Source organism: Podarcis liolepis, assembly GCF_965112155.1.
Source record: "Podarcis liolepis genome assembly, chromosome: Z".
In the NCBI taxonomy this organism is placed as follows: domain Eukaryota; kingdom Metazoa; phylum Chordata; class Lepidosauria; order Squamata; family Lacertidae; genus Podarcis; species Podarcis liolepis.
The window spans coordinates 28,232,968-28,259,250 of NC_139570.1; the positions used below are offsets into that span (position 1 = coordinate 28,232,968).

At 39.6% G+C, this 26,283-nt stretch overlaps 1 protein-coding gene across 3 annotated transcripts in view; it reads right to left on the minus strand.

The window, feature by feature from the left end:
* Nucleotides 1-28: 28 nt before the first annotated feature.
* Nucleotides 29-26,283, minus strand: part of LOC310698200 (ligand of Numb protein X 2-like) — a 43,436-nt gene continuing 17,181 nt past the window's right edge. For 2 of the 3 annotated variants that reach the window (XM_083485128.1, XM_083485130.1), the window contains exons 2-10: nt 23,950-24,410; nt 20,349-20,575; nt 19,074-19,270; nt 14,344-14,712; nt 12,604-12,780; nt 9,085-9,259; nt 8,108-8,336; nt 4,427-4,585; nt 29-3,878 (exon numbers count right to left, since the gene is read on the minus strand). In XM_083485128.1, the coding sequence (XP_083341254.1) occupies nt 3,743-3,878; nt 4,427-4,585; nt 8,108-8,336; nt 9,085-9,259; nt 12,604-12,780; nt 14,344-14,712; nt 19,074-19,270; nt 20,349-20,575; nt 23,950-24,350 (2,070 nt within the window). In that variant the 5' untranslated portion in view covers nt 24,351-24,410 and the 3' untranslated portion in view covers nt 29-3,742. Of the gene's footprint in view, nt 3,879-4,426; nt 4,586-8,107; nt 8,337-9,084; nt 9,260-12,603; nt 12,781-14,343; nt 14,713-19,073; nt 19,271-20,348; nt 20,576-23,949; nt 24,411-25,114; nt 25,133-26,283 lie in introns of those variants that run through there. The other variant, XM_083485129.1, reaches the window with a different exon arrangement.

Genomic DNA, 26,283 nt, shown 5'->3' on the forward strand with positions numbered 1-26,283 from the left:
CTAATGCATTTAGAATATAGGACAATACTTGGCAAATCATTGACTTCTTTTATTTTTTAGAACAGTAACAGCCACATGAAGCTTTGTCCAAAAAAGGAAAGTATTATGACAAAATTATCACAATAAGCTAGCTGACAGCTAGCTTAGAGTCTGACTTCTAAAAGCTAGAAGCTAGTTGTAGGGATGCTGCATGCTAGGAGAGCCAATATGATCAGAATAACACATCATCAAAACAGCTTCAATAACTTCAGAATAATTTATAAATGCATCAAAATAATAACAGTTGTTAACAATGTACCATAATCTCTTTGGTGCAAAACAATGTAGATTTACTGGTGATTGTTAAAGGCACCTTGAAATAAGACAACATAGTGAAATAGTGCTGCTGAGGCAGCACATACCCTTCATTTGTAAAAAGCATACAATTTCCTCTCTACTGTCATTGCAAGAGGCAAATATTACTCCTGGCTTCCGCCTTGGGTCTTGTGGATTCTGTAATCACCCCTTGCAAGGAGATGTAAATGGCGAATCCTTTTAATACCACATTTACATGAAGGCATTAACACTCAGTATTGATGCTGTGACTTGCAGGAACACCTCACCCACATGAAAATTGCATGCCCTGTTATATCAATGTCCTCTCACACATGGCAATAACAGCTTGCAACACCCAAATGAGGCAGTGAAGACATTTAAATCAGAGATGGCAATTTGAATCATTCCTCGGGTCCTTTTGGATTCTTTAAACATGTAGATTTGATGGACTGCTCCTCCTGAAAGTTGACCACTGAACTTGTATTTCACACATAGCTGTTACTCTGATTTCAACCTGCATTTTATACAAGTTACATATACTAGTGCAGTGGTACTTTGGGTTACAGAGACGCTTCAGGTTACAGACTCCACTAATCCAGAAATAGTACCTCAGGTTAAGAACTTTGCTTCAGGATGAGAACAGAAATCACGCGGCGGTGACGTGGTGGCAGTGGGAGGCCCCTTTATCTAAAGTGGTACCTCAGGTTAAATACAGTTTCACGTTAAGAACAGACCTCCGGAACAAATTAAGTTCTTAACCCGAGGTACCACTGTATACAGAAATGCTGGACCAAAAGCTATTTTAAGCATTACACTTGCCCTATAGAATGCAGGTAAAGCAAGCAGTTTTCACAGGGGCAGAGACTCACATTAAGCAAACCACAATCTTAGAACAACAAAGGAGCACCCCACACTGCCATCCTTATGGAAGTTCCCTCAAACTTACTGTCTGTAGTCTACAATCAAGCTAGTAGAATCATGCAAATGAGCCTACACTTGGAGACCAGCTTGGAACTGTGGTTGCCCAGGGAAGAAGAGTATATCTTTACTAAGTTTGAAATCAACAGTCCTGTCAACATTAGGGGTTCCATTCCCACCCACCCACCCACCCCGCAAGGTGTACTTGGTAACTGCATAGCTGAATTTTACCTGCAGATGCCACACTTCTGTATCAACTGTCTGGCCCAGCAATTTCTACATGCCATCCAACTATTAACAGCAGGCCTCTGGCAAAAAAAGGAATGTTATACCTAATTGCAGGGAAGGGCCACGGCTTAGTGCTAGAGCATCTGCCTTGCAGGCAGAAGTCTCCAAGTTCAATCCCCAGCACTTCATGTTTGGGAGCGACTCCTTCCTGAAACCCTGGAGAACTGCTGCCAGTCAGTGTAGACAATAAGCCAGATGGACTAATGTTCTGACTTGGTAGAATGCTGCTTCCAATGTCACTTCCTACTTGGATCTTAAACACTAAAACATTGAAGCAGGAGAGCCCCAATACTGAGAGAAGTAATGCCATTTAAAAAATCACATTGTGGGGTGGGAAAAGGACAATAGCAGAATGGATAGGCTTTGATGGGGTTTCCACCCCAAGCTACACAAAATTGCCATAACAGCTATTTGTCTCCCCTTCCACAAGCACACAACTAGATAGTACAGTGGCAAGATCCCTTACAAAGTTGGGAGTAGGGGATGCAGAGGAGACAATTTAAAACACAGCATTTCTGGATGGATATGCATGCTTTCCAGCAACCATACATTTCCCTCCATATTATTTTTAAGCCATTTTTGCCCTGCTAGTTATGTGACCGGAAGTATAAGCATGGCCATAATTTTTTTAAGAAGTATGTTGTGAGAAGGGGTGTTGGGGTTTAAATTTACACATACAGTATTTTACAGTTCTGCAGCAGGCCTAATTCTGCACATGGGTCTGCTGCCATTACATTTATTTTGGTTCTATGATATGTTCACTGAAAGTCCTGTCAGATTTCTCTTACATTCAGTCTTTGCACACAGTCTCTCTTCTTGGTACAGGGGCCATCCATTCAACTTTCTTCAAATTGCAGAATTTCCCCATCACTGGCTTTAGATGCCAATCCCCAACTCTTTCAGAGAGACAGTGGGAATGAGATGCAACTTGCCACCCAGCGCCTGAATTGCAACAAGCAGCGGTAACACAAATAAATGTTGAGAGATCTCTACTTGCTAATGCATCAACAGGAACATTATTCCATTGGTCCTTCAGTTCATTTTCATCAGCAATAAAGATCCTGTCTTCAAGCAGAAGAAGGCTGGTGCAGTAGGCATCACACTAGTGCATCATGTCCTCACACAAAAAACACAAATGCTCAGAGACAAGCTTTACATTGCAAATGGTCTCAAGTTCAACAAGGCACAGAAGAGCAGAAAAAAGGAGGAAGAACATCTTGTGAGTCTTACCCAAAAGATGGCATTCACATATCCTTTCTACCAAGCATGAAAAGGAGACGATAGTTTTGGTAAGGCAGACCTTAATAATGACTTGCAGGATTTATTTATCAACATCTTTAAAGCTACCAAAGTTAAAAGGTAAAGGGACCCCTGACCATTTGGTCCAGTTGTGACCGACTCTGGGGTTGTGGCGCTTATCTCGCTTTATTGGCCGAGGGAGCCGGCGTACACCTTCCGGGTCATGTGGCTAGCATGACTAAGCCACTTCTGATGAACCAGAGCAGCACACAGAAATGCCGTTTACCTTCCCGCCAGAGTGGTACCTATTTATCTACTTGCACTTTGACGTGCTTTTGAACTGCTAGGTTGGCAGGAGCTGGGACCGAGCAACAGGAGCTCATCCCATTGCGGGGATTCCAACCCGCCAACCTTCTGATTAGCAAGTCTTAGGCTCTGTGGTTTAACCTGCATTGCCACCTGCGACATTAGCCAATATTTACTGAATTTACCAGGAGCCATAAGTAATCATGAAAACCTTTTTTACAGGTTTCTCTTGCACTCATATATATATATTATTTTTATTTCATAAAATTTATATACCCCTTGATTGTAAAAACAAACTCCAAAGCAGTTTATCGGAGGATTAAAATGTGAGTTGAGGAGAAACAGGCTGTAGTTTAGATTTCATATGTTCAACGTCCAATAGTTACATAACAAAAACATTAACTGATCACTGAAGCATGGCTTCTGTCTGCCAGGAAGCTGGGTAAAAAATAAAAAATAAAAAATAAAATAAAATAAAATAAAATAAAATAAAATAAAATAAAATAAAATAAAATAAAATAAGCAGTTTGCCTTTGGCATAGGAATAGGATTCCAGGTGACAGTCTTGAGAAAAGCCATCTTAAATCAGTTCACTGTTTCTTTGGTTGGTTCATCACTCAAAGCCTTGAAATCTGGTACCAAAGTAGTAGTCCCAAAATTATACTGAGTTTATGTCTTAAACAAGGCTTCCAGGCCAGGACACCACAGTAAGAGTTACTTTATTCCGTTGTTCCTTCAGCATGGGAATCAATTCAGCATTGCTCATTCCCATGGCAGACACTCCATTTACAGCCACAATTTCATCTCCACATCTAGTCAAAGAAAAAGGCAAAAGTACTGTTAGTAATGCTCTTGATATATGTCCCTATTGGTACAGCAGCAATTGGTCTGCACTGATTGTGTTAAAACATCAAGTACATTGCTTAGCAAAAAATGACAGACTTGCTAGTTAACCTTTTTAAATAATTAGAAATGCTCATGAGCCCAAAGAACTTGCCCATTGTGAGGTAGCTGTCCCACTGCATAATTCAGAAATCTGTCCATACCTCTAAGCAGCCTTCATTACAGTAATTAGGGAGAAATTAGATAATTCAACGCAGTATAGGAGCACAACAGAGTTACCAAACCTCAGAGAGATTTATTTCTCTGGCTTTGTATACTTCTGCTAAAAATTGGTAATTTCTCTGTTTCTGCAACAGGTGTTATGGGATAAAATGCCCTCACCAGTCACTCTTATGAAAAACCCATCTCACTCTGAGTAACCGGGGCAGTAGTTTTATCAAAAAGAGTCATTACATTGCAACACCAGATATTTCATAAAGAATGCAAAAGTAATAGAAACAACGGTGTATGTACATACTTCAGTCTTCTGTCCCAGAAAGCAGGTGTTCCAGGCACAATGGTTTTAATGAAGAATGGATGGTTCCCTTTGTTTTCTTCAAACCCACCAACTATGCTGAATCCCCAGCTCTCAGAGTTGCTTTTACGCAGGATAATGTCTTGACAGCAATGGAGGTGACTGAAATATAAAACAGAGAGCACTCTTTGGCTTCCATATAGAATTCCCACTTTCGTTTTTTATGTGGAGACTGTATTAACTTTCACCTTTATGGCATTCCTGGCTTAACCCCGTCTAGTGTTAGAGGAAGCTAAGCAGGAAATGCCAAGTCTGTGCTACATTTGAACATTCCTTGAAATCAATACAATTAGGAGATCATTGTCAGTAGCAGCACTGCTGCTTGAGAATCAATATCTGGTTTCTGGTGGATCATGCACCAGAAACAAAGACTGCATTCAGCATGCAGGTTCTTTGATCAAAAGCAAATACGATGTTGGAAAAGGCCACCTTGATCAAACATCCAAATGAGGACCTTTCTTTGAAATGGAGTTTTGTACTAAACTTTAAATATATACCGTATTTTTCGCTCTATAAGACGCACCAGACCATAAGACGCACCTAGTTTTTGGAGGAGGAAAACAAAAAAGAAAATATTCTGAATCTCAGAAGCCAGAACAAGAGAGATCGCTGCGCAGCAAAAGCAGCGATCCCTCTTGCTGTTCTGGCTTCTGTGATAGCTGCACAGCCTGCATTCGCTCCATAAGACGCACACACATTTCCCCTTACTTTTTAGGAGGGAAAAAGTGAGTCTTATAGAGCAAAAAATACGGTATATAGTATATGTGTAACAATATGGGCTGGAGTGGATTTTCAGAATTATAAAATGCCCTCCAAAGTCACAAAATTCCCAGCATTTGAGAATAAATTTTGGATCCCTTTCACCATCACAATATACTGTGACAAGTGAAGATGTAACACTGACCTACAAACTGTGCTTTCTAAACAAATGCTCCCTCCTCCCCTCTTTTGAAGCAATTTCCCCATACCTTAGTTTCGTCATAATACATGCTGGTCCCACTATCAGAATGCTCATCTGAAATCTCAGTTATCTGAACACAAAGAATTATACCCAAACCTCACTACACAAACAGCTGATTCAGATATCCAAAAAGTTGGAGTTTGTCCACTTCCTTAATTGTGCTGGTTGGCAGCAGCCGTTTCATGCAGAAACCAGGGAGGGAGGGAGGCAGAACAGACAAATCATGGATTAGAAATGTTCTTATAGGGTATAATGGAAATAGTCAGCTTGCTATGCGAATGCTCACATAACAAACAATTGACTGGCAGCACATTGTGTTTGGAAAGTGATGCCTGAGTGTAATGGTTTGCAAACACATCTCAAACAACAGCTACAGTCACTGGTTTATAAGAGCACTATAGCTTGTGTCAGTGCCCATGTTACATGAAGCTACGGTTAATGGCTAGAAAGGAGGTGAGAAAGGAACACACATCCAGGAAGCCTGCTCTAGCTTTGAAAACTATGTTATGCAGTGCTATGCCTGTAAAATGCTTAATTGTGACCTTGGTTGGAAAAGAACTTGGCCATTCTTTTCTCCATATAAGATTTTCAAAAATATTGTACAAAAGTTGGGGCCAATCCAAAAGGAGAGGGCATTTTTTCTAAACATTTTGGAACTACCAAAAAAAATTATTGGCGATTTCTTCAAAATGGGTTGAAAGCCTTGCCCCCACACTATATGAACAACTTGCTTGTTGTCTATGCCTTCTAAAATAGAAAAGGTATAAACAGTCCTCAAATCAACAGTCAAAGAGAGGCTGGCTATTGTTCCCAAATCAACACTCTCTACAGTCACTCGTTCTAATGCCACCCAACACTCCACTCCATTCCCCTTCTGTCAATCATGCCTCCACTAGCTCTTCTGCTGCAACTATGCTGTGTATTTTTGAAGCCCCGACCTGGCCACAGTGATCCATGCGACGGTCACCTCCAGGCTTGACTACTGTAATTCGCTCTACGCGGGGCTGCCCTTGAAGGCTGTCCCAGAAACTCCAGCGGGTGCAGAATGCTGCAGCGAGGCTCCTCACGGGGTCTCTGCCATGGCAGCATATTCACCCAGTGCTTTTCAAACTGCACTGGATCCCAGTAGAGTACAGGGTCAGATTTAAGGTGCTGCTTTTGTCCTTTAAAGCCCTTCACGGCCTAGGACCCTTGTACCTACGGGACCGCCTCTCCCGGTATGCCCCACGGAGAGCCTCAAGGTCCATAAATAGCAACACCCTAGTGGTCCCGGGCCCTAAGGAAGTTAGATTGGCTTCAACCAGAGCCAGGGCCTTTTCAACTCTGGCTCCAGCCTGGTGGAACGCTCTGCCTCATGAGACCAGGGCCCTGCGGGATCTGGTTTCTTTCCGCAGGGCCTGTAAGACAGAGTTGTTCTGTCTGGCCTTTGGTTTGGAGCCAATTTGATTCCCTCCCTCTCTTTCTTTTTTTCTTTCCTTCTCCTCTCGCGACGAGGCTACATTTTAATATTTTAATGTTGTATTTCAATTTTGTTTTTAAGTTGTGTTCATTCAACTTGTTTTTATTATTGCTTGTAAGCCGCTCTGAGCTCGGCCTTGGCTGGGGAGGGCGGGGTATAAGTAAAAATTATTATTATTATTATTACAATGGAGTGGTATCACATATTATGGACAAAGGAGAGATGCAGCAGTCTTTGATGGCAAACTCACTTTTGTCTTCACATCTGGCAGCATCTTCCTGGAGTATATTTTATAGCCTGAATCCACAAAGGCCACATCAACTTGATGTTGATTCTGCCTTCTAAGACAGAGTGGATCAGTTCAATCAAGCTATGAATTCTAATAATTGGTAAACATAGGTTAGAACTCAAACCATGGTTTCAAAACATCTGAGAGGTAGGAAAATATGGTTTATTTTAATAACTTTTAAAAAAGACATATTTAAAAGGCTTTTAGACCATTTTTTTTTAGCAAAGATGCCATTCAAATAGGTTTGCAGCTACATACAAATATAAATCCCTAAACTTCAATTTTTAAGCCAGTTAAAAGTAATATCCAATTCCATCTCACAAATATGCAAGTCAGTGTACCAACAAAAAGCCCATCTAGCACATTAAAAAAGCCAGCATTTGGCAACACAAATTAGCCTCCCAAAGCCATGGTAAGAAAATGGATATTTAAGGCCCATTTAAATGAGCAAAGGGAGGTGATTTGCTTTACATCAGTTGAATTCCTTAACTGGGGTATGGCTGACTTGTTTGTCTTCCTTTGCATTCTGTGCTCTAAATTTTATAAATTTACTCTTGCCTGCAGTTTCTGGGGGAAAGCAGGGCAATGGCCCTAATCATGGTTTGTTAATTCAGACATCAGGCCAAACCATAGTTAAGCTAATTTTGGTTCAATCTCTTAGTCACTGATTTCTCAGTACATTTTAGAATTCTTTTCTTTTAAAAATACTTTCAAGCATCACTTTCCAAAGGCACGACTGGGAGTACTGAAAGCTTTGGTTTTCTTATGTGCTTTAGTTTCATAGGCAAGACTAATTGATCAAAGCAAGTCATACTTTCGTTTACAATATTTTAGCCAAAATAGATCAACTAAAATGTAACTAACATACCGTTATTGGGAAAATTTCCCAGAGTGACATCAAGCAGAAAGACTTACCTAGGCAATCCAAGCCACATGATCCAGAGAGGAGCCCAGCTAGCCCAGCTAAACCCACTTTCCCTGGTATCTGGTGCCTCAGTAAATTCAGATGTCTTTTCCGTTACCACAATTTCCAAGGCTTTCAATGTCACTGTGTGCAGTGCTGCATTCGATTTCAGTGCAGAGACTGCTTCACTGTAGTTAAGATGAGTCAGATCAACATTGTTTATACTCAACAGTACATCTCCTGTTTTGTAAAAAAAAAAAAAAAAAAAAGGACGAGTTATAATATATATCACATTATATTTATAGGTAAAAAGGTAAAGGACCCCTGGATGGTTAAGTCCAGTCAAAGGCGACTATGGGGTTGTGGTGCTCATCTCGCTTTCAGGCCAAGGGAGATGGCATTTGTCCACAGACAGCTTTCCGGGTCATGTGGCCAGCATGACTAAACTGCTTCTGGCGCTATAGAACACTGACAGAAACCAGAGCGCACGGAAATGCTGTTTACCTTCCCACCGCAGTAGCACCAATTTATCTACTTGCACTGGTGTGCTTTTGAACTGCTAGATTGGCAGAAGCTGGGACAGAGCAACAGGAGCTCCCCCCGTGGGGATATATATAAATATATATATAAACACCATTTCTTTGTACAGTCATACCTCATGTTGTGTCCGCTTCAGGTTACGTGCTTTTATGTTGCGTCCCGCGGCAACCCGGAAGTACCGGAATGGATTACTTCCAGGTTTCGCCACTCGTGCATGCGCAGAAGCACTAAATCGCACCATGCGTGTGTGCAGATGCGGCACTTTGGTTTGTGTCAGTTCCATGTTACGGGCGGGCCTCTGGAACAGATCCCGTCTGTAACACGAGGCTCCACTGTATAGCTATTTAAATCTTTGCAATTTCCTTAGTACAAAATGACATGGTACTTTGTTCTCTTAATGCTAGCCCATGTACCAAATTTAAAAAGCAGGCACTCCAAAGCATCTTACCTCTCTTAATTCTACCATCTCTGAAGAGGCATCCAACAGGCTGTACGCTAGTTACATAAATAGGGAGTTTATTTTTACTGTCTCTTCCACCTCCAATAGTTATTCCCAGAGATTCCTTTGGCTCCTTCTTTATGTTAACTAACTTCTCCTGGCTGAGGTAACCTTGAGGGAGTGCCTGAAAGAGGAGAATGGAGAGAAATAACAGCATGTATATTAATAAGATAGCAAAAAACAGGATGTGGGGGGAAATAAATCCATGAAGCTAGTGTTTTAAAACCCTAATATTTTAGGATAAGGAATCACCACTTTTAGCTATTTCTGCTCTATCTCTCTCCCTCTCTCTCCCCCCGCCTTCCGCCCTTAAGGGATTAAGGGCTGTGTGATGATCATCTATTTAGAAATGGCTAAAGAGAATGGGAAATGGATGGGAATAAACCATTGGGGATGCACACTTTGTTTCCAACTTTAGCACCTCTTTCACAGAAACCAGGCTTGTTTGAATTGCAAAAGGACCCCATGTGACCCAGACGATACTACATAGAGTTACTCAATATTTTAATACACTGTATGATTAGATCATATTTGCCCTTGTTGTGTGCACAGCATGGAGTAGTAACTGGCTATAGTATTTCCGCAGCATACACATGATTTTTGTGGTGTTATTTAATGGATATGTGCTTGAAGTTATAAGAGTTTTAGCAGTCAGGCAGTGTGGATCCAACATGAATGAACAATAATCATAATCAAAATTTGGGAAATTGATATATATATATGAAAAGCAATAGAATATGACAACTATATCAATCACATGGTGATTAAACTGCAACTGCTTTTGGCTCACATTCTACAGGGAAGTCTGTAGATTCCTACTAATAATTTCAAATTACAAAACCAATTAGTGCCTTTCTGCCTAACAGTGAAGCCCTCCCACTTACTCTCCCATGCGGTGGAAAGCACTTGGCTGGCATTTAGCCATGTTTTGAAGTTGGCTTGTTAAGAAGCTGACCAGCTTGTTTTTAAACCAAAAGCTTTGGTTCGTTAATTGGGATTCTGTGAAAATGAAACTAAATGCTAGTATGAACTCAAGGCTTTTCATGGTTTTGTTCCTGCTTGCGCACACAGCACTAAACTACTGCTGCGTGAACAAACCCAATTACTACCAAGTTCCAATTAACATTTTCAGTTCACCTTTCTCAACATAAAGGTAAAGGGACCCCTGACCATTAGATCCAGTCGTGGCCGACTCTGGGGTTGCGGCGTTCATCTCGCTTTATTGGCCAAGGGAGCCGGCGTACAGCTTCCGGATCATGTGGCCAGCATGACTAAGTCGCTTCTGGAGAACCGGAGCAGCACACGGAAACGCCGTTTACCTCCCCACCGGAGCGGTACCTATTTAGCTACTTGCACTTTGACGTGCTTTCGAACTGCTAGGTTGGCAGGAGCAGGGACCGAGCAACGGGAGCTCACCCCGTCGCGGGGATTTGAACCGCCACCTTCTGATCAGCAAGTCCTAGGCTCTGTGGTTTAACCCACAGCGCCACAAGTGTCCCTCCAATGGTTCTAATGGTAATGATCGTTATAACCAATGTGAGGGCAGGTCAGTATGGAGCACAATTGAAAATCTTACCTCCAACCCCAAATTAACCAACACTACCCTATAAAACTCAAGAAAAAAGTGTTTTCAAAAGTCCAGTCATCCTGTCAGGCCATGAGGAAGGAATGTAATAAAATGAATATAGGAGAGATAAATTTCTTGCACAAACAGCTTTATGACAGCATCAAACTATAAAGCACTTGACTGAAAAATTAAAACACCACATGAAAGGTTCTCAACCAGTTCAATAAGATTTTTTTCACACATAAGGCAATTTAAATAAACAACAATCTCCAAGGGACTGTCATCAGAATGACACTCTGTTCAAGTTCCCCTTACAAGAGGAGGGGAGAGCATCTGGTTATGTTTCTATAAAGGTTGTCAGGAAGGCAGGTTTCAAGATTAATGTATTAATCTTCTACTCTCAAAGCATAATCACAAAGTACAATTCTTGTGGTGTGGGGAGCCTGAAACCTATAGAGAGCAATGAAATTTAGCATTACTTCCTTTTAGAAATTTACTTTGCTCTTTGGAACAACTAAAACATCTTGAAAATCCTTTTTAGAATGCATTTTAGCAATGTGGAATAGCATTAGAGGTTTTTACAATCTGGATTTCCACATTTAAAAGATTGAATAATCAGGGGTTTACCAATTTATTTTGTGGGTATTTACAACAGTTAGCCAACAACAAAAATACAGTAAATGTAACAGATCTTTCTTACACACTCCAGAATTAATGAAGGTATTGAGGCCAACATGATATTAAACAGGTGATAATAAACACAACCTGTTCTAGTCCTACTTATGCTATTGAACCCTATTCTCACTTATTATTCCAAAACTTACTACCTACATAGGCTACTTTAGAGGAAGAAGCCATTTTCCCATCAGGACCTCTTCTCTCCCCTACCTTCACCAATTCCAGACACCTTCCACTAGCTTTTAACGGAAGAAGAATCTTCATTTGCTCCACATCCATCCCGATGGAGAAACTTCATTTTGGTAAAGAACAGGAACCCCCAAACTTGGCCCTCCAGCTGTTTTCATACTGCAGCTCCCATCATCCCTAGATAACAGGACCAGTGGGCAGGGATGATGGGAATTGTAGTCCCAAAACAGCTGGAGGGCCAAGTTTGGGGGTGCCTTCACACTCCCCCTGACTGGTGGTTGTCATCTAACCAAATCTAAACACTCTCAGTCCTCCTCAAGCAAAAAACAACAACTTTCAAGCCAAATTATACTCCTATTCAGGTTTGCTTGGGGAAGAGGTAGGGGCGCATGTGCTAGTCCCACCCCCAACATCCCATTCCTATGTTCAATGCTTTATTATTAATTATTTTTATTATTACAATTAATTTATTAATCACCTTCTAAACCACCATCTCAAGATGATTTATACATAACCTTTCTGTATTGATCAGGAGCCCTGATAAAATTTTATTGACCCATTTTACTTGTGTTGAAGGCCATACTCTCAGTTAAAACTGAACAGCAGCATGGCCCAAGAAGCCATGTGACCTACATGAACCAAGCATGTCCTCTAAAATATGCTCTGGAATTTTCTGCAATGGAACAATGAGATGCCATGGCAAACACACAGCGGTTTCATCAATAATGAGTCTATGGGTTGTTGTTGTTTAAAGGATTTCTTGAGTGTAGAAAGCTGGGGGGCAGGGGGGGGGGACCCTGTTCAGAAGACAGTTTCTTTTCCCGTAAAAAATATTAGACCTGTAAGCAAAATCTACATCATTTGCTCAGGAGATCATGAATGTGGAGTTGTTTTTAATATAAACCCATATTTTATCACTCACCGTCTGGCCTTTTCTCATATCTGGTGGTACTATTTGCATAATACCCAGTACTCAAGGAGGAAAGGAATCAAGCCAATCCCTACCCAAAACCAGAACTTAAAATCACCAATACCTTCTGGTAATTGGACTTCCATCGATAATGATTCTGTTCAGGTCTTCTGCGACGATGCACTGGGCTTCCTCCACTGCTACTGCTGCTGGTGTTTGATGCGCTGCCATCTTCAACAGTTTCTGGGAGTTGCACACCAGACTGATGGAGAACAACAAAGTTTACTCTCGCTTCACAAGTCTGTCAAGAAAGCCAAAAAGGAAGGAAGCTTAAAATGACAATGTTCAAGCATGCAAATTTGCAGGATCTCTCCAGTGTGTCACTAGAAAAATTATAATAGGTGATTTGTACATTATAATGTACATATTATATTAAGTTATATATATTGAGACAGAGTCTCAAACAAATAAGTGCTTTTCTAAGCCCACATTCCTAGATCTATACTGGCTTGGTCATGTACATAGAATGGAAGATGGCAGGATCTCCAATGGTATGCTCAGTGCTTTTTCTCTAGAAAACTAGTTGCCGGTACTCACCATGAAATTGTTACTCTAAGTGTCACACTTTTTAACACCCCCTCCCCCAAAAAGAGGTGCCGGTACATGAAGTAGTTACACAAGTGCCACACTTTTTAACAACAAAAATAGAAGTGCTGGTACTGCGTACGCTTGAGTGCCCCCCGGGGGGATGGGGGTGGCGGGAAGCACTGGCTAAACGCGATCTGACATGAAGGCTGGCAACATTAATCCCACCATATGGGAATCCCTTGCAGATGACCGTAGTGCCTGGAGACGACAGCAAAAACCAAAGGAGAAATGACTGCTGGGAGGAGCACAGAGAGAAGAAACATCATGGTGTATCTGCCCCAGCAAAATCAGACACCTTCATCTGCCCCAGCTGAAATAAAACATGTCTCTTCCATGCTGGTCTCTACAGCCACAACAGGAGCTGTAACTCTCCAATGGTTTACTTTACCCCCGATGGCACACACTTCCACTGTCTCTTGAGAAAGATGCCAACAATATTATAATATAATTATAATATGAATGCTGAAGTTAGTTCAGCACTTGGCTGCCAGGTTCTTTTAAAGTTCCAGTGCAGATACAAGACTGCCTCCCTCCAAATTATGGTTTACAAACCAGGAGACAACTCTTGCTTACTCATATTTCAATCAATGCCTATCTAATTCTAAAACTTGACATATCAAGCACAGGACAGCACTGCAACGAAGTGGGCAAACAGAGTGGATTGATTTAAATATTCAACAGGAAGCACTAATTTAAACTCTTCACTTGTATAGCTTACAGGCATATTGCATTAAAACAGAAATGAGAGGGGCAAACTGTGAAATCAATTTATTTTTGTTTGTGTATCTATACATAGAGTATATGCAAAGACAACGAGCTGAAGACTGAACTTCCAAGTTTGCAAAAGGAAGAGACAGATCACTGCTTTGTTGTGCGAGTTAAAAATAAATAGTAAATAAACCAGGTTCAATTATCATCAATAAAAAGATCCCACTTGCAGTTCTGGGAAAGAGATCTCTTCATATTACCAAGGCTTCCCTCTTGCAACATTTGAAAACTCAGATAAGTTTAATTAGAGTGTTGACTGTGGCACTCCTTAAAGCAAGTGGTGGGGAATTTTTTTCAGCCAGAGTGCTGAATTCCCTCATGGCTAACATTCTGGGGGCCAAAGGCAAAAAGTGCCCATGGCAACAAATACAACACTTACCTTTGTAAAGCAATCTGGAGAGCCAAATTCAACCATAGGCCCAAAATTCCCCACCTGTGACTTAGTTACCTGGATTATCTGTGCAGCTGCTTCAGGAGTTCCCTGTCTTAGATCCTGACCATTTATAGAGAGAACTTTATCATTCCGACTAAGTTTCCCATTTTTGGCTGCCAAGCCTCCATCTAGAAGGTCCAGAATGAAAATCCCAGGCTCATCTGTTTTTCTGATCAATTTGATGCCAAGAGGTTCAGATCGGTCTCTCTTTACAAGGGTAACATGGATCACTTCCTGGTTTACTGAACGGCTGGAATCCAGTTGCCCAGTTCTGGTGGTAAACCCTTTCTCTTGCAGTACTATGAAGTGAAACACAGCACAGCGCTGACGCAGTAAGGCAATAGCTTGAGCATGGGTCACACTGCTGATGTTGACGCCGTTCACCTTGGAAGAAAATAAAAACAAAGAGTTGATCACTATACTACCTGGTACAGAGCCTTGTACTATGATACCCTGTTCCTTCATTCTTCCAGGGGAAGAAAAAAAAAAGATAGAATAAGAGCAATGAAGGGAGATAGATCGCCCTTCACAGGAGCAGTTCATTTCCTCAAGAATTTCTTTCATTTTTTTTTAAATCATTTCTCTTTTTACAACTGAAGCAATAAGAATAATCCAAATATAAAGCACACAATTATTTTCAACTTCCCTTCCCCCCTTCCATGGTTCATTTTATTAATTTCTTTTCCATTACATATTCTAATTTTCCCAACATTTTCTTTTTCTCAATTTTATATCTCAATAATTCTTACTGCTGAATTTACTCTATTGCTATTAACTTTTTAATATGTTTACATTACTTTTTCAAATAGTCTACAAAACATTTCCATTCTTCTTTAAATACTTTTTCATTCTGGTCTCTTATTCTGTTTGTCAAACTTGCCATATCTATATACTCTATTAACTTCATCTGCCATTCTTCCTTTGTTAGTATTGTATCTTCTTTCCACTTCAGAGCATATACCATTCATGCTGCTGCTGTTGTATACATAAAAAGTGATTTCTGGTCTTTAAATACACTTATGTCTATTATACCTAAAAGAAACGTTTCTGGGCTTTTAACAAATGTCTTCTGAAACATTTTCTCCCAGTTCATTATATATAATATCCCAGTAAGTCTTAACTTTTTGCATGTCTACCACAGATGAGAAAATGTACCTTCTTTTTCTTTACATTTTCAACAGATATGTGATTCAGATTTATACATCTTAGCTAATTAACTCGATGTCAGATACCACCTGTAAATCATTTTCATAAAGTTCACCCTCAATATGTAACATGCTGTAAAAACTTTTTTAAAAAAAATTCCATAGTTTCTCTCCCATGCACTCATATCTATATTATGACCTATATCTCTTGCCCAGTGAATCATAGCTGATTTTACCAGTTCATCTTTTGTTTCCCATTCTAATAATAACTTGTACATTTTGAAAACCACTTTTCCTTTACTCTCAATAATCTTTCTTTCAAAATGTGAGCTTTGGGTCATAAAACCCCTCCACCTGTCCTATCTAAACAAATCTTTTATCTGATGATACTGCAACCAGTCCGTTCCTGCCTCTCCAAATTTCTCAGCAATTTTTATTTCTCTATTATATCTTAATCAGGAGAGGCTATGCATGTTTTAAACTGGAGCTTGGACACAGTTATAGGCTGGATGAGGGCAAAGAAGCACACAGACTGAATCCTGCTAAAACAAAAGCTCTTTGGGTGATAGGGCTAGGTGATATCTGGTTTTCAAAAGCATGATATATCACCAGCTAAACATCATGATATACAAATATATCACAATGCCTAAAAATTAAGAATAATAATTTATTATTTATACCCCAGCCATCTGGCTGGGTTTCCCCAGCCACTCTGGGCGGCTTACAGCATATATAAAACATAGTAAAATATCAAACATTAAAAACTTCCCAATACAGGGCTAACTTCAGATGTCTTCTAAAAGTTATGTAGTTCATCATCTCTTTGACATCTGAAAGGAGGGCGTTCCACTGGGAGGGCGCCACTACCAAGAAGGCCTTCTGCCTGTTTCCCTGTAATTTTGCTTCTCGCAGTGAGGGAACCACCAGAAGGCCTTCAGAGGATGAAACTATGTAGAGGCAAACAGGGTAATGTCCTGGCAACTGCTACTACAACTTAAAGGTCTAAAACTGATAAATGTTTACCTTAATATATTGTTACAACTGTTATTTTATAGTATATATTATTTTTAAATTAGGACATTTTCTATAAAATGTGGAGGGAAACTTTTTAGGGAGAACCACATCTTCAGCATCTTGCAATCTTGGCAAATCCTTTTTTTAATACAGACATGAAGGAGTCCAATAGATTCTAAATATTATTTTCTGCTGTATTAGTCTTAATTTAAGATTAAGTCTCAGAAAGCTGCTGGGCTATACAAACTAGTTAGGAGATGTTGTAACTGAAGGTACTGCCACTGGGCCCCATCTGGTAGATGATATGTTTGTCTTAAAACAATATAACTGTAAAACTCATCTTCCTCATCTATCAGTTGGTCCAGAGTCGAAACACCTGCTCGCATCCAATTTTTCCATATTCTCATATTTGTAGCAATTTTTAATTTAATGTTTCCCAACAAGGTGAGTTTGGCATGCGAGCATGGATCAGATTTATTTGTATTAGATAATACGTTCCGTATTTTTCTAACTGACTTGGTTGTTTCTAGAGACACCGGAGATTTCAAGTATTTTGATCCCATTATTGTCCAGCCCACTAAAGGTGCTCATATGCATACTCTAAAGTTGCCCACATTGGAAAATTAAAACCAACAGTGGGTTTTCAGAATTCAATACATGACAGTAAATAAGCTTCTGTGCATGTGTGATTTAGCGCTTCTGCGCATGTGGCAAACCCAGAAGTAACCCGTTCCGGTACTTCCGGGCTTGCCGTGGATGTTCACCAGAATGGACGCTAGACAAGGCAGACGTTCACGGAGGTATTACTGTACTTCTTGAAAGAATGTGTAATCAGATTTTGACCTACTGGCATCAATTCTAAATGGACCAATTAATAGCATAGCCATATATTTTACCAAAAGCATCAATCATTTGCATCAAAATGGGAATGCTAGTCTGAGGTTTCAAAATAAACAATAAAATATTGTCAGCAAATAAAACTAATTTATATTTGAATGTATTATGAACTACACTGTAAATATCACAATGCAAATGTTAAAAAGCAATGGTGAGTGTGGAAATCCTTGTCTGGTTCCTCGGGCCTGAGGAAAAGTGGCAGACATAATACCATTCACTTTGATTCTTGATGCAGGTTCTTCAAACGTTACTTTAATCCATTTTATGAAATCCAATGAAAATCCAAATTTAAGTAAAGCTACTTAACGCGGGTAGCGCTGTGGTCTAAACCACAGAGCCTATGGATTGCCGATCAGAAGGTTGGTGGTTCGAATCCCCGCAACAGGGTGAGCTCCCATTGTTCGGTCCCTGCTCCTGCCCACCTAACAGTTCGAAAGCACATCAAGTGCAAGTAGATAAATAGGTACCGCTCCAGCAGGAAGGTAAACGGCATTTCCATGCGCTGCTCTGGTTCATCAGAAGTGGCTTAGTCATGCTGGCCACATGACCTGGAAGCTGTCTGCGGACAAACGCCAGCTCCCTCGGCCTATAGAGCGAGATGAGCGCTGCAACCCCAGAGTCGTCCGTGACTGGACCTAACGGTCAGGGGTACCTTTACCTTTACATCCATATACTGTTTATAGATTTTTGTCAAAAGCCTTTTCAGCATCTAGCGATGTGATTACAAATGGTCTTTATTTTTATTTAGAGTTACCAAATCCACCACTAATCTAATATCATCTGCAGCTTATCTTGTTTTTATAAAGCCTGTCTGGTCACTCTTGATAATCGCTGCTATTACCTGCTGAATTCTATTTGCTAGAATCACTGTTAGGATCTTTATATCAACATTGATCAAGGATATAGAGCAATAGTTTGCGCACTGTGTATGGTATTTATCTGGTTTGGGAATAACTGTAATGTAAGCTTGATTAAATATTGTTGACAAAATACCTTCCTGAAGTATCTCATCATATAATTGATGAAGTTTTGGTGCCAATATATCTATATATGACTTATACCATTAAGTGGGAAATCCATCCAATCCTAGTGTTTTGTCACTTCGTCATTTTAAGGATAGTTTGATATCCACTTAAATGAATAGATTCTTATTATAGTGGATATTCTTTTCTTCCAAATCTTTACACCAGTTTAAATACTTTCAAAATGCTCCCATATATCTCCTCCCCTTGCAAACTAATTTTCAAACATGATTTTGCATTTTAGTGTCCTGGAATTGATTTGTAATTTTACTCTGAAGCCTTTTAATTACCGTATTTTTTGCACCATAACACTCACTTTTTTCCTCCTAGAAAGTAAGGGGAAATGTCTGTGCGTGTTATGGAGCGAATGCCTGCGGGGGGGGGGGGGATCTGCTGCAGTTGTGAGCAGAGGATCCATGGTTCCCCTTCCTTCCCTCCTCCGTGGTTACAAAGCATGGATCCACATGGATCCTCAGGATTTTTGCATTGGGCTACTCCAAACTCACTGTCAGATCACATGTCTGTGGCCACAGCATGAACCACAAAAATCATATATCCACTATTTTGTTTAGAATATTTTTTTTCTTGTTTTCCTCCTCTAAAAACTATGTGCGTGTTATGGTCTGGTGCGTGTTATAGAGCAAAAAATACGGTATATCAAACCTACTTCCAGGATATGGTCTCCAGGCGCTATTTTTCCATCTGCAGCAACAACTGAATCCCGAAGAACTTCTTGGACAACAATGTTGCCTAGTGGGGTGTCTTTACCCCCAACTATCCGCATCCCAAGTTCTTCCTCAGGGTCTTCTCGGTGAATTTCAATTGTAGTTGTCTCTGCTAAAAGACTGGCTCTTTGGGGTAAATCTGAAAGTGAGAATCAGAGATGGGAGAGGGAAGACAAGGGAGACACACTTGCAGATCAAATCTAGAAATTTTAAATACTGGTGACCTATTTCACTGATTCTGAACAGCCCAGTATGCAAAATAAGTATAACTTTCCATTTCCTAAGACTTAATTTTCCTTTCTTCCTAGCAAAACAGAAACAAAAGTGAACTATACAGGATGTTTTCAAAAGAGCACTTTTGTCCCCTCTCCTTGGTTCATCTGTGGATATGTATTGTACAAATACAGTACAATCAACAGCACCTGTGCTTATTATGGACAGAAATAAATAAACTGAAATAGAAACTTAAATAAACAGGGCTATGTATTCTACACTTCTTAAAAACTTAAATACTGCTCCAATGGAACTCCTGCACTGAGAAAATCTGAACTATGCAATCTATATAAACAATGCAAATGACTATTTGACTATTTCCTCTTATTTAGGTTTTATTATTCATAGGAGAGTAAAAAATCTATGCAAGACACTGAATCCCTGCTTACAAACTACTAGAAATCCTACAAAGCTACTTATTTGGCTTCTGAGATTTCAAATGCATTGTTCACACACTTTCAAACATGTATCTTTGCAACTTACCTTTAAAAAAATAAAGTCAAGATTCTTAGAAAATTGGGTTCTGCCCCCAGTACAGCAAAACCTCAGATCCTGAACGCCTCCATTTTGGAACTTTCGGCTCCCCAACGCTGAAAACCCGGAAGTAAATGTTCCGGTTTTTGAATGTTTTTTAGAAACCAAACGTCCAGCACAGCTTCCGCTTGAGTGCAGGAAGCTCCTGCAACCAATCGCAAGCCGTGCCTCGGTTGTCGAACATTTCGGAAGCCAAACAGGCTTTTGGAATGGGTTACGTTTGACAACTGAGGTCTGACTGTACCACAATTTGAGCAGCCTTGCTTATAAAACTGTAGCTTTCGACTCTTTTACCACAAACTAATGAATTTTTGTAAACTTATCAGATGGAATGAAAACTAAAATAATTTTTGCAAAGGCAGACTTGCTTTCTCTGACCATAGAATTCATTCTGAGAGATGAATGCATACCTTCTTCACTCCCATCAAAGGCTGGATTAATCAATCCAGGTTCCGGTGTCTCCAGGGAAACCACTGCAGCTATTGAACTTCCAGAAACAAGGGACGGCACTGCGTTCAATATCTCAGGCTCCTTTACAGTACTCGCTTCCTGTCTGGAAAGAGAATCTGCCTTCAACCTGAAGCGAGGATTCTTTTTCCTTTCAAGATGAGCTTTGAACTTCTTGAACCCAGGACACCTGCATGAGAAGGCAAACATCTATGAAAGGAGATGTATCTTTCATTACACACCATTATGATAGGGACATGAAAGTACTTCACAAAGCAACACAAGTTTTGACAACCACACAGTTTCCACTGACAGGATGGGTGGGGTGGCTGCTTTCACGTAGTTTGCCTATCCAATATGCAGATGTCATTGTCAGCTTAAATAAATCAGTAAGTTTAAGAAATCAGAGAGGAGAGAAAGCCATTACTTTCATTTGCTATGGAGTAACTCTCATTTGCTCCCTTGTTTGCTAATCAAGCACTGTATGTTATTTACAATATATGCATCTTTTAATGCATAAGCAAATATTTGGGACTGAAGAAGAGAAAAGAATTGCTGTGAATTAAGCATATTGGTAGTCCACGCCTTTAGTTTTCAAGAGGTGACCATATATTTTCTAATGATTTCTGTCAAGTCAATTATATAACAGGTTACAGTGATTCATTTATTTAAGTTTGCTTAGCTCAAAGAATTTTTTTCAACTGCAGCTTTGTCTAGGGCTGCCAAGGAATGAACAAGACAGCAAATTTAGACTCCCAGATGCATTAGAGCTTAGGGGTACTGGGGGGGGGGTGCACATTGATGAGTCAAAATGAGGACTTGTTGGCACTAAGTTCGCATTTATGTTAATAAGGATCCCCCTTTTTTCTTTGGTTTATCAGTGATGCTGCCAAGCATTATCATTAGTGTGTATTTAAGTTTTGACAATTAGGGCAAAAATTAACTAGGAAGCATCTCATCCTCTAAATTAAAAAAGAATCCATAAGCTAGTGGTGAACTACTATATCTCCAGTGTAGCTTTATATTTGACTCAGCATCCATATTCCTCAACTCAAAAGTTTCCATACAGCCCACCAAAGCACTATGACCAAAATCCTCAAGCCATATACTTCGGAAATACTCCTCAATGATACTGATTCAGAAGAACATTAGAACTACACTCTATTTAGTTAGGAGAACCATGTTTCAGAGGAAGCGTAACTATTCATGTTTATTTGAGACTCTGTACCAGGTGTTACCAGGTGGGTTTAAGTCTTAAATGTAAATAGATTATCCATTTATAACCCATTGGCTCAATTGAAAAGCCAGATTAGCAGCAGTCTCACATATTTTCTTCCATCCTACTCTCTCTTGGCTTCACTTTCAGCTTGCAGAGATGGCAAATGTTCAAACTACTGTTTGTGTTGAATAAGATAAGAGTCGAGCCAACTGAGAAGGAAGGAGGGAAGTCACAAATCCATGGCCCATTTCCAGGATAGTCTGACTTGAACTACTGTTTCTGTTTATTAATTTATTAGATGTATATCCTGCTCTTCCTTCCAAAGGTGCCTAGGGTGGCAGCCAAACAAACAACAAATCAAAACATCTAAAAAAATGTTTTTTCAGAATAACAAGCTGTCCACACATCAGCTTGAGGAAGGGTGAGTTGTACCCAATGCACATCCTACTCAGAGTATACTCACTCAAAATAATGAACGTGACTAATTTAGGTCCATTAGGTCAACTCTGAGTAAAACTTAGTTGGAGACAACTTAATCATTTTTGGATCAGTTAAGGAGTGATACAGGGCTCATTAAATACATAGCCTAATTAGAAACAGTTAATAAGGTCTTAGTTCGCCAAAGCATTATAAAATTAAGAGATTGAGGACAAAATATTAGAATATTTTAAATTTTTGGACTTTGTTTGCAATGCTGTTTTACAAATTATGAATTGTTTTGGTATTTTTAAAAAATAAATATTTTTTAGTGTGCACTATATCAGAAAAAAATAACTTTTTAAAAAAGTAACATTCAGACATACCCAAATTCTAACTCAATTGCCATCTGGACAGTGTTCAGTCAGTCTGGCTGTATCAGCACCAGTCTGCTATGTTACACCTTAATGGCTAATTTATAGGATGATTTGTCTTCAGATCCATTATCAACAGTAGTTAACTAGGAGCAAAGATATTTACAGCTACAGAAAAAAAGTGTGTTGTTCTGCTAGAAACAAACACGTAGCCTTCAAATTACTGAAACATGTTTGCTCTTTTTATTAGCTCATGTTATGTATGTTAAACCCAAGATAGGTTCTGTTTAGAGTCTAGTACTGAAATAAATGTTATAGGCACACCACAACCTACAGTGGAAAGGCTGTAATACATGCAGGTGCCACTCGGTATCTGAAATCTCAGTTATCTGAACACAAAGAATTCAAATAACCAATCAGCTAGAGTTTGCCACTTCTTTCTTGTGTTTTGCTGGTTGATGGAAACTATTTCAAGGGGGCAGGGAGAGAGATTGGAGAATCAGGGAGGACAGCTGTTTTCCCTTTGTTTGGTCTTTCCTGATTGGCTGCAGCGATCTCAGGCAGAAACCAGGGAGGGATAGAGAAGAGACATCTCATGGATTAGAAATGTTCCCATAGGAAATAATATAAATTATCAGCTTGTTGTGTGAATACTTGCCAAATGAACAATTAAAGTCCAATTAGACCAGCAGCTCTTCACATGCAGGTGCTTGTGAGAGCCATCAGCAGCTTTGCAACTTAACAGTACAATCCTAACCTTGTCTACTCAGAAGTGAGGCTAAGATTGTAGTAAAAAACTTCCTATGTTTGACAATTTAAAAACATTTTTGTTGAAACTATCCATATAGCTTTCTTCACTACTCAAAATTTTAATTTAGAGAAAGATGGCTTACATTAGCACATACACATAACATAAGACTATGATTATGTCAGGAAAGGAAAGGGGAATTAAAATTACTCCAGAAAGAGGAAGGATGGCATTTTCATAAGACTGGCCCGCTATTTAAAACACCCACACAGAAACATACTATATTGGTCTAACCTGCTTGCCAGACGAACTCAGAGGCTGTTAAAAATAAATGAAGGATTAACATCGGATTGTTTTATTGGCACTATCTGGACTAATTAAGAGAAGCAGCATAAATGTGAGATCATCATCACCCCCCAAACCTCAGGGCATGGAAAGCTAACCAGAGACTTATAATTTGGCATAAAATTTGGATTGTTTGATTATTGTATAATTTGGAATGTTATTAATGTGTTTTTTATTGGATTGTTAAAATAGAAAATTTAATAAATATTATTATAAAAAAAGAAACAGAAAACCCACATGAATACATACATTCAAAAAATGGGAACTAGCCCATTAACATATTTTAGCAGTCAAGCGATCTATTTCTTAGCCAAGAATGCTGCCCAGTTGCCCTCTATTGTTAATATATGCAATATTCAGGCCAAAAATAAACAGAAATTATAAGTTACTAATAAAGGTGAAGGAGCCAGAGAGGATAAGATGCAAGTATAGTTAATGGCACTACTGAACCATATACACACCTGTTTTGCAAGTGAGCCTCTAACTCACACCGTTGCATAGTGTGCTTACAATCTTCTTGAAAGGGGCAGAGGACAATGAGCTTATCAAGTAAATTCCGCACTAAAAGGGAAGACTTCCGGCACTGCTGGAAGGACAGCTTTTTCCGATCCATAGGGCAGAAGTCATACTCCTGCATGAAGTTCTCAAGGCACTTAAAACAGTATGTGTGTCCACAAGGTGTGTCCATAGGCTGCAGCAAAGGCTGAAGGCAAATATGGCAAGTGAGCTCATCATCCACTTCATCCTGGAAGTTATAAAGATGATTGTCTAGCAACAAGTGGAGTTGCCCACACTCATGGCACCGTTCTCCAAGTCTGAAGACCGGTTCTTCTCCTGCAGTCTCAGCCATGGCACCCAACATCTGGCGTGTTTACAATCAGGGGGCAAGGCAGGTCCTTTGGCGGTAGTGAAGAGAAGATACCTAAAATGAAGAAACGAATGCTTATCATAATGTTACACCAGCAGACTGATCCAAGTCTGGTCTTCTGGGAGAAAGCTGTGAGGTCACTCTTTTCCTTGCCTGTTTTGTTTAAGTACACTTTTAAAAGTTTATCTTTGATGATATAAGGGCCAATATGTTTAACAAAAAGTGGTAGACATTCTTTCAAATTTTATCCATGAAATTCTCACCAGGGCAGCCTCAATAAGAAAATGATTGAGGGCAAACGATAGTGCTTTTCTATGGTTAGAGATCTTCCCCTGTAATGTGCACTTCATGTGAGGTCATTGATTAGTCTGACTTTACATTCTCTGCCTTGTGGCTTGGGTTGGTAAACTTTTACTGATGTGAATAAGAACTATGAATCACTGTTCAGTAACAGTAGCAGGAGTTGTGTGAAATGTGTTAAGTCAACAAATTATCCCAATATTTCCAACTACGGGAGGTGCTGCAAAGGATCTTTACAGAACAAATTCTGCCCCTTCCTACTTGATAAGGTAGAAAGGAAAAATTTTAAATTAGGTAATATTTCAAACCATCAAATCAAATTTTAATTAAAAAGATGAGATCACTACTTTACTCTGCAATGTATACAAATTTCATGTAGTAAAAAATGCAATATTTACATATAAGTAATGTACTTTAGATAACTGAAGACATTTGTTTGTAAGGCCATTTAAAATTACCTGCAATTGATCCACTCTCCACCCACCCAGTTAAGACTGATGTCATTGGCTACATTAATGCTACTTTTGCAACTTGTGATCCAATTCAAAACTCATTTTCAGTCTGCTGACAGATTTATTGCTTGACATTGACAAAGCTGTCTGAGAAGAGATGCTTTTAAGCTGAGCAGTTTTGCAACTATAAACAGATACAGATATTTGTGTCACTTCCTTAGACAATTTCTAATACAAACTTAGAAGAGAATATTTTTGTTATCACCCAAGCATCTTATAATACACATTCAAGAAGATTATTAACTTTGCAAGCAGTTAACACCCTTCATTAAGTAACTAAAGTCATATTCAGCAAATATTCATTGTGGCCCTTGCAGATGGTAATTATAAACAAAGTACAAACCCTCAGTAAAATATCTAACTCTAGTGTATTTATGTAACTTTATTTTACATTTCCAGCCTAGCCCATTTCATAATCACATAATAAAGATATATTTTACATCTGTTTTTAATATTTGTTATGATAGAGACTCATAACAATTTATGAGGAAAGAGACTGGTCAACAGGGCAGAGATGCAATGAAAAAGGACTAAAAAGATGTTGTGGGAGAAACTGACATTATAGAATTGACGTGTGAGAGAAGGGTTGAGGAAATGAATGTGAATATTGTGTTTGCAGGAGAAACTGCTGGAAGGAGGAGGTAAGGCTGAAGTCTGTTGCTATGTCAGAAGGCAGTTGATATGCCACATGACTTAGCCAGACACATAGCTGTTGTTTAGGAATTCTTAAAGTACAAATATTGCTGTATCTTCTATCCAATGAGGCACTTTCCTCTCGGCCTAATTAGTGTCCCTTGCAATGCTAAATAATGACCTCCTGTTTGACTGAGGTGTATGAATTCTATTGGCTGTTCCAGGCAGCCCAGGGTATCGGTCTGGAACCCCAGTATTTCCCCAAGACAACAAAATGAAATATCAGAGAATGGAAGGCCAGTCTCTATGCCAGGGATGTAGAGCCTAAGATTCTCCATATGTTGTTATACTACTCCAACTCCCATCAGTGTCAATCTATGGGTCAGGCACAAAGGGAGTTGTAATCTGGTAACCTCTGGAGGGCCACAAGTTCCCCATCCCTGCTTTATGCTCTCAGATTTCTACATATTTAACATAGCCCT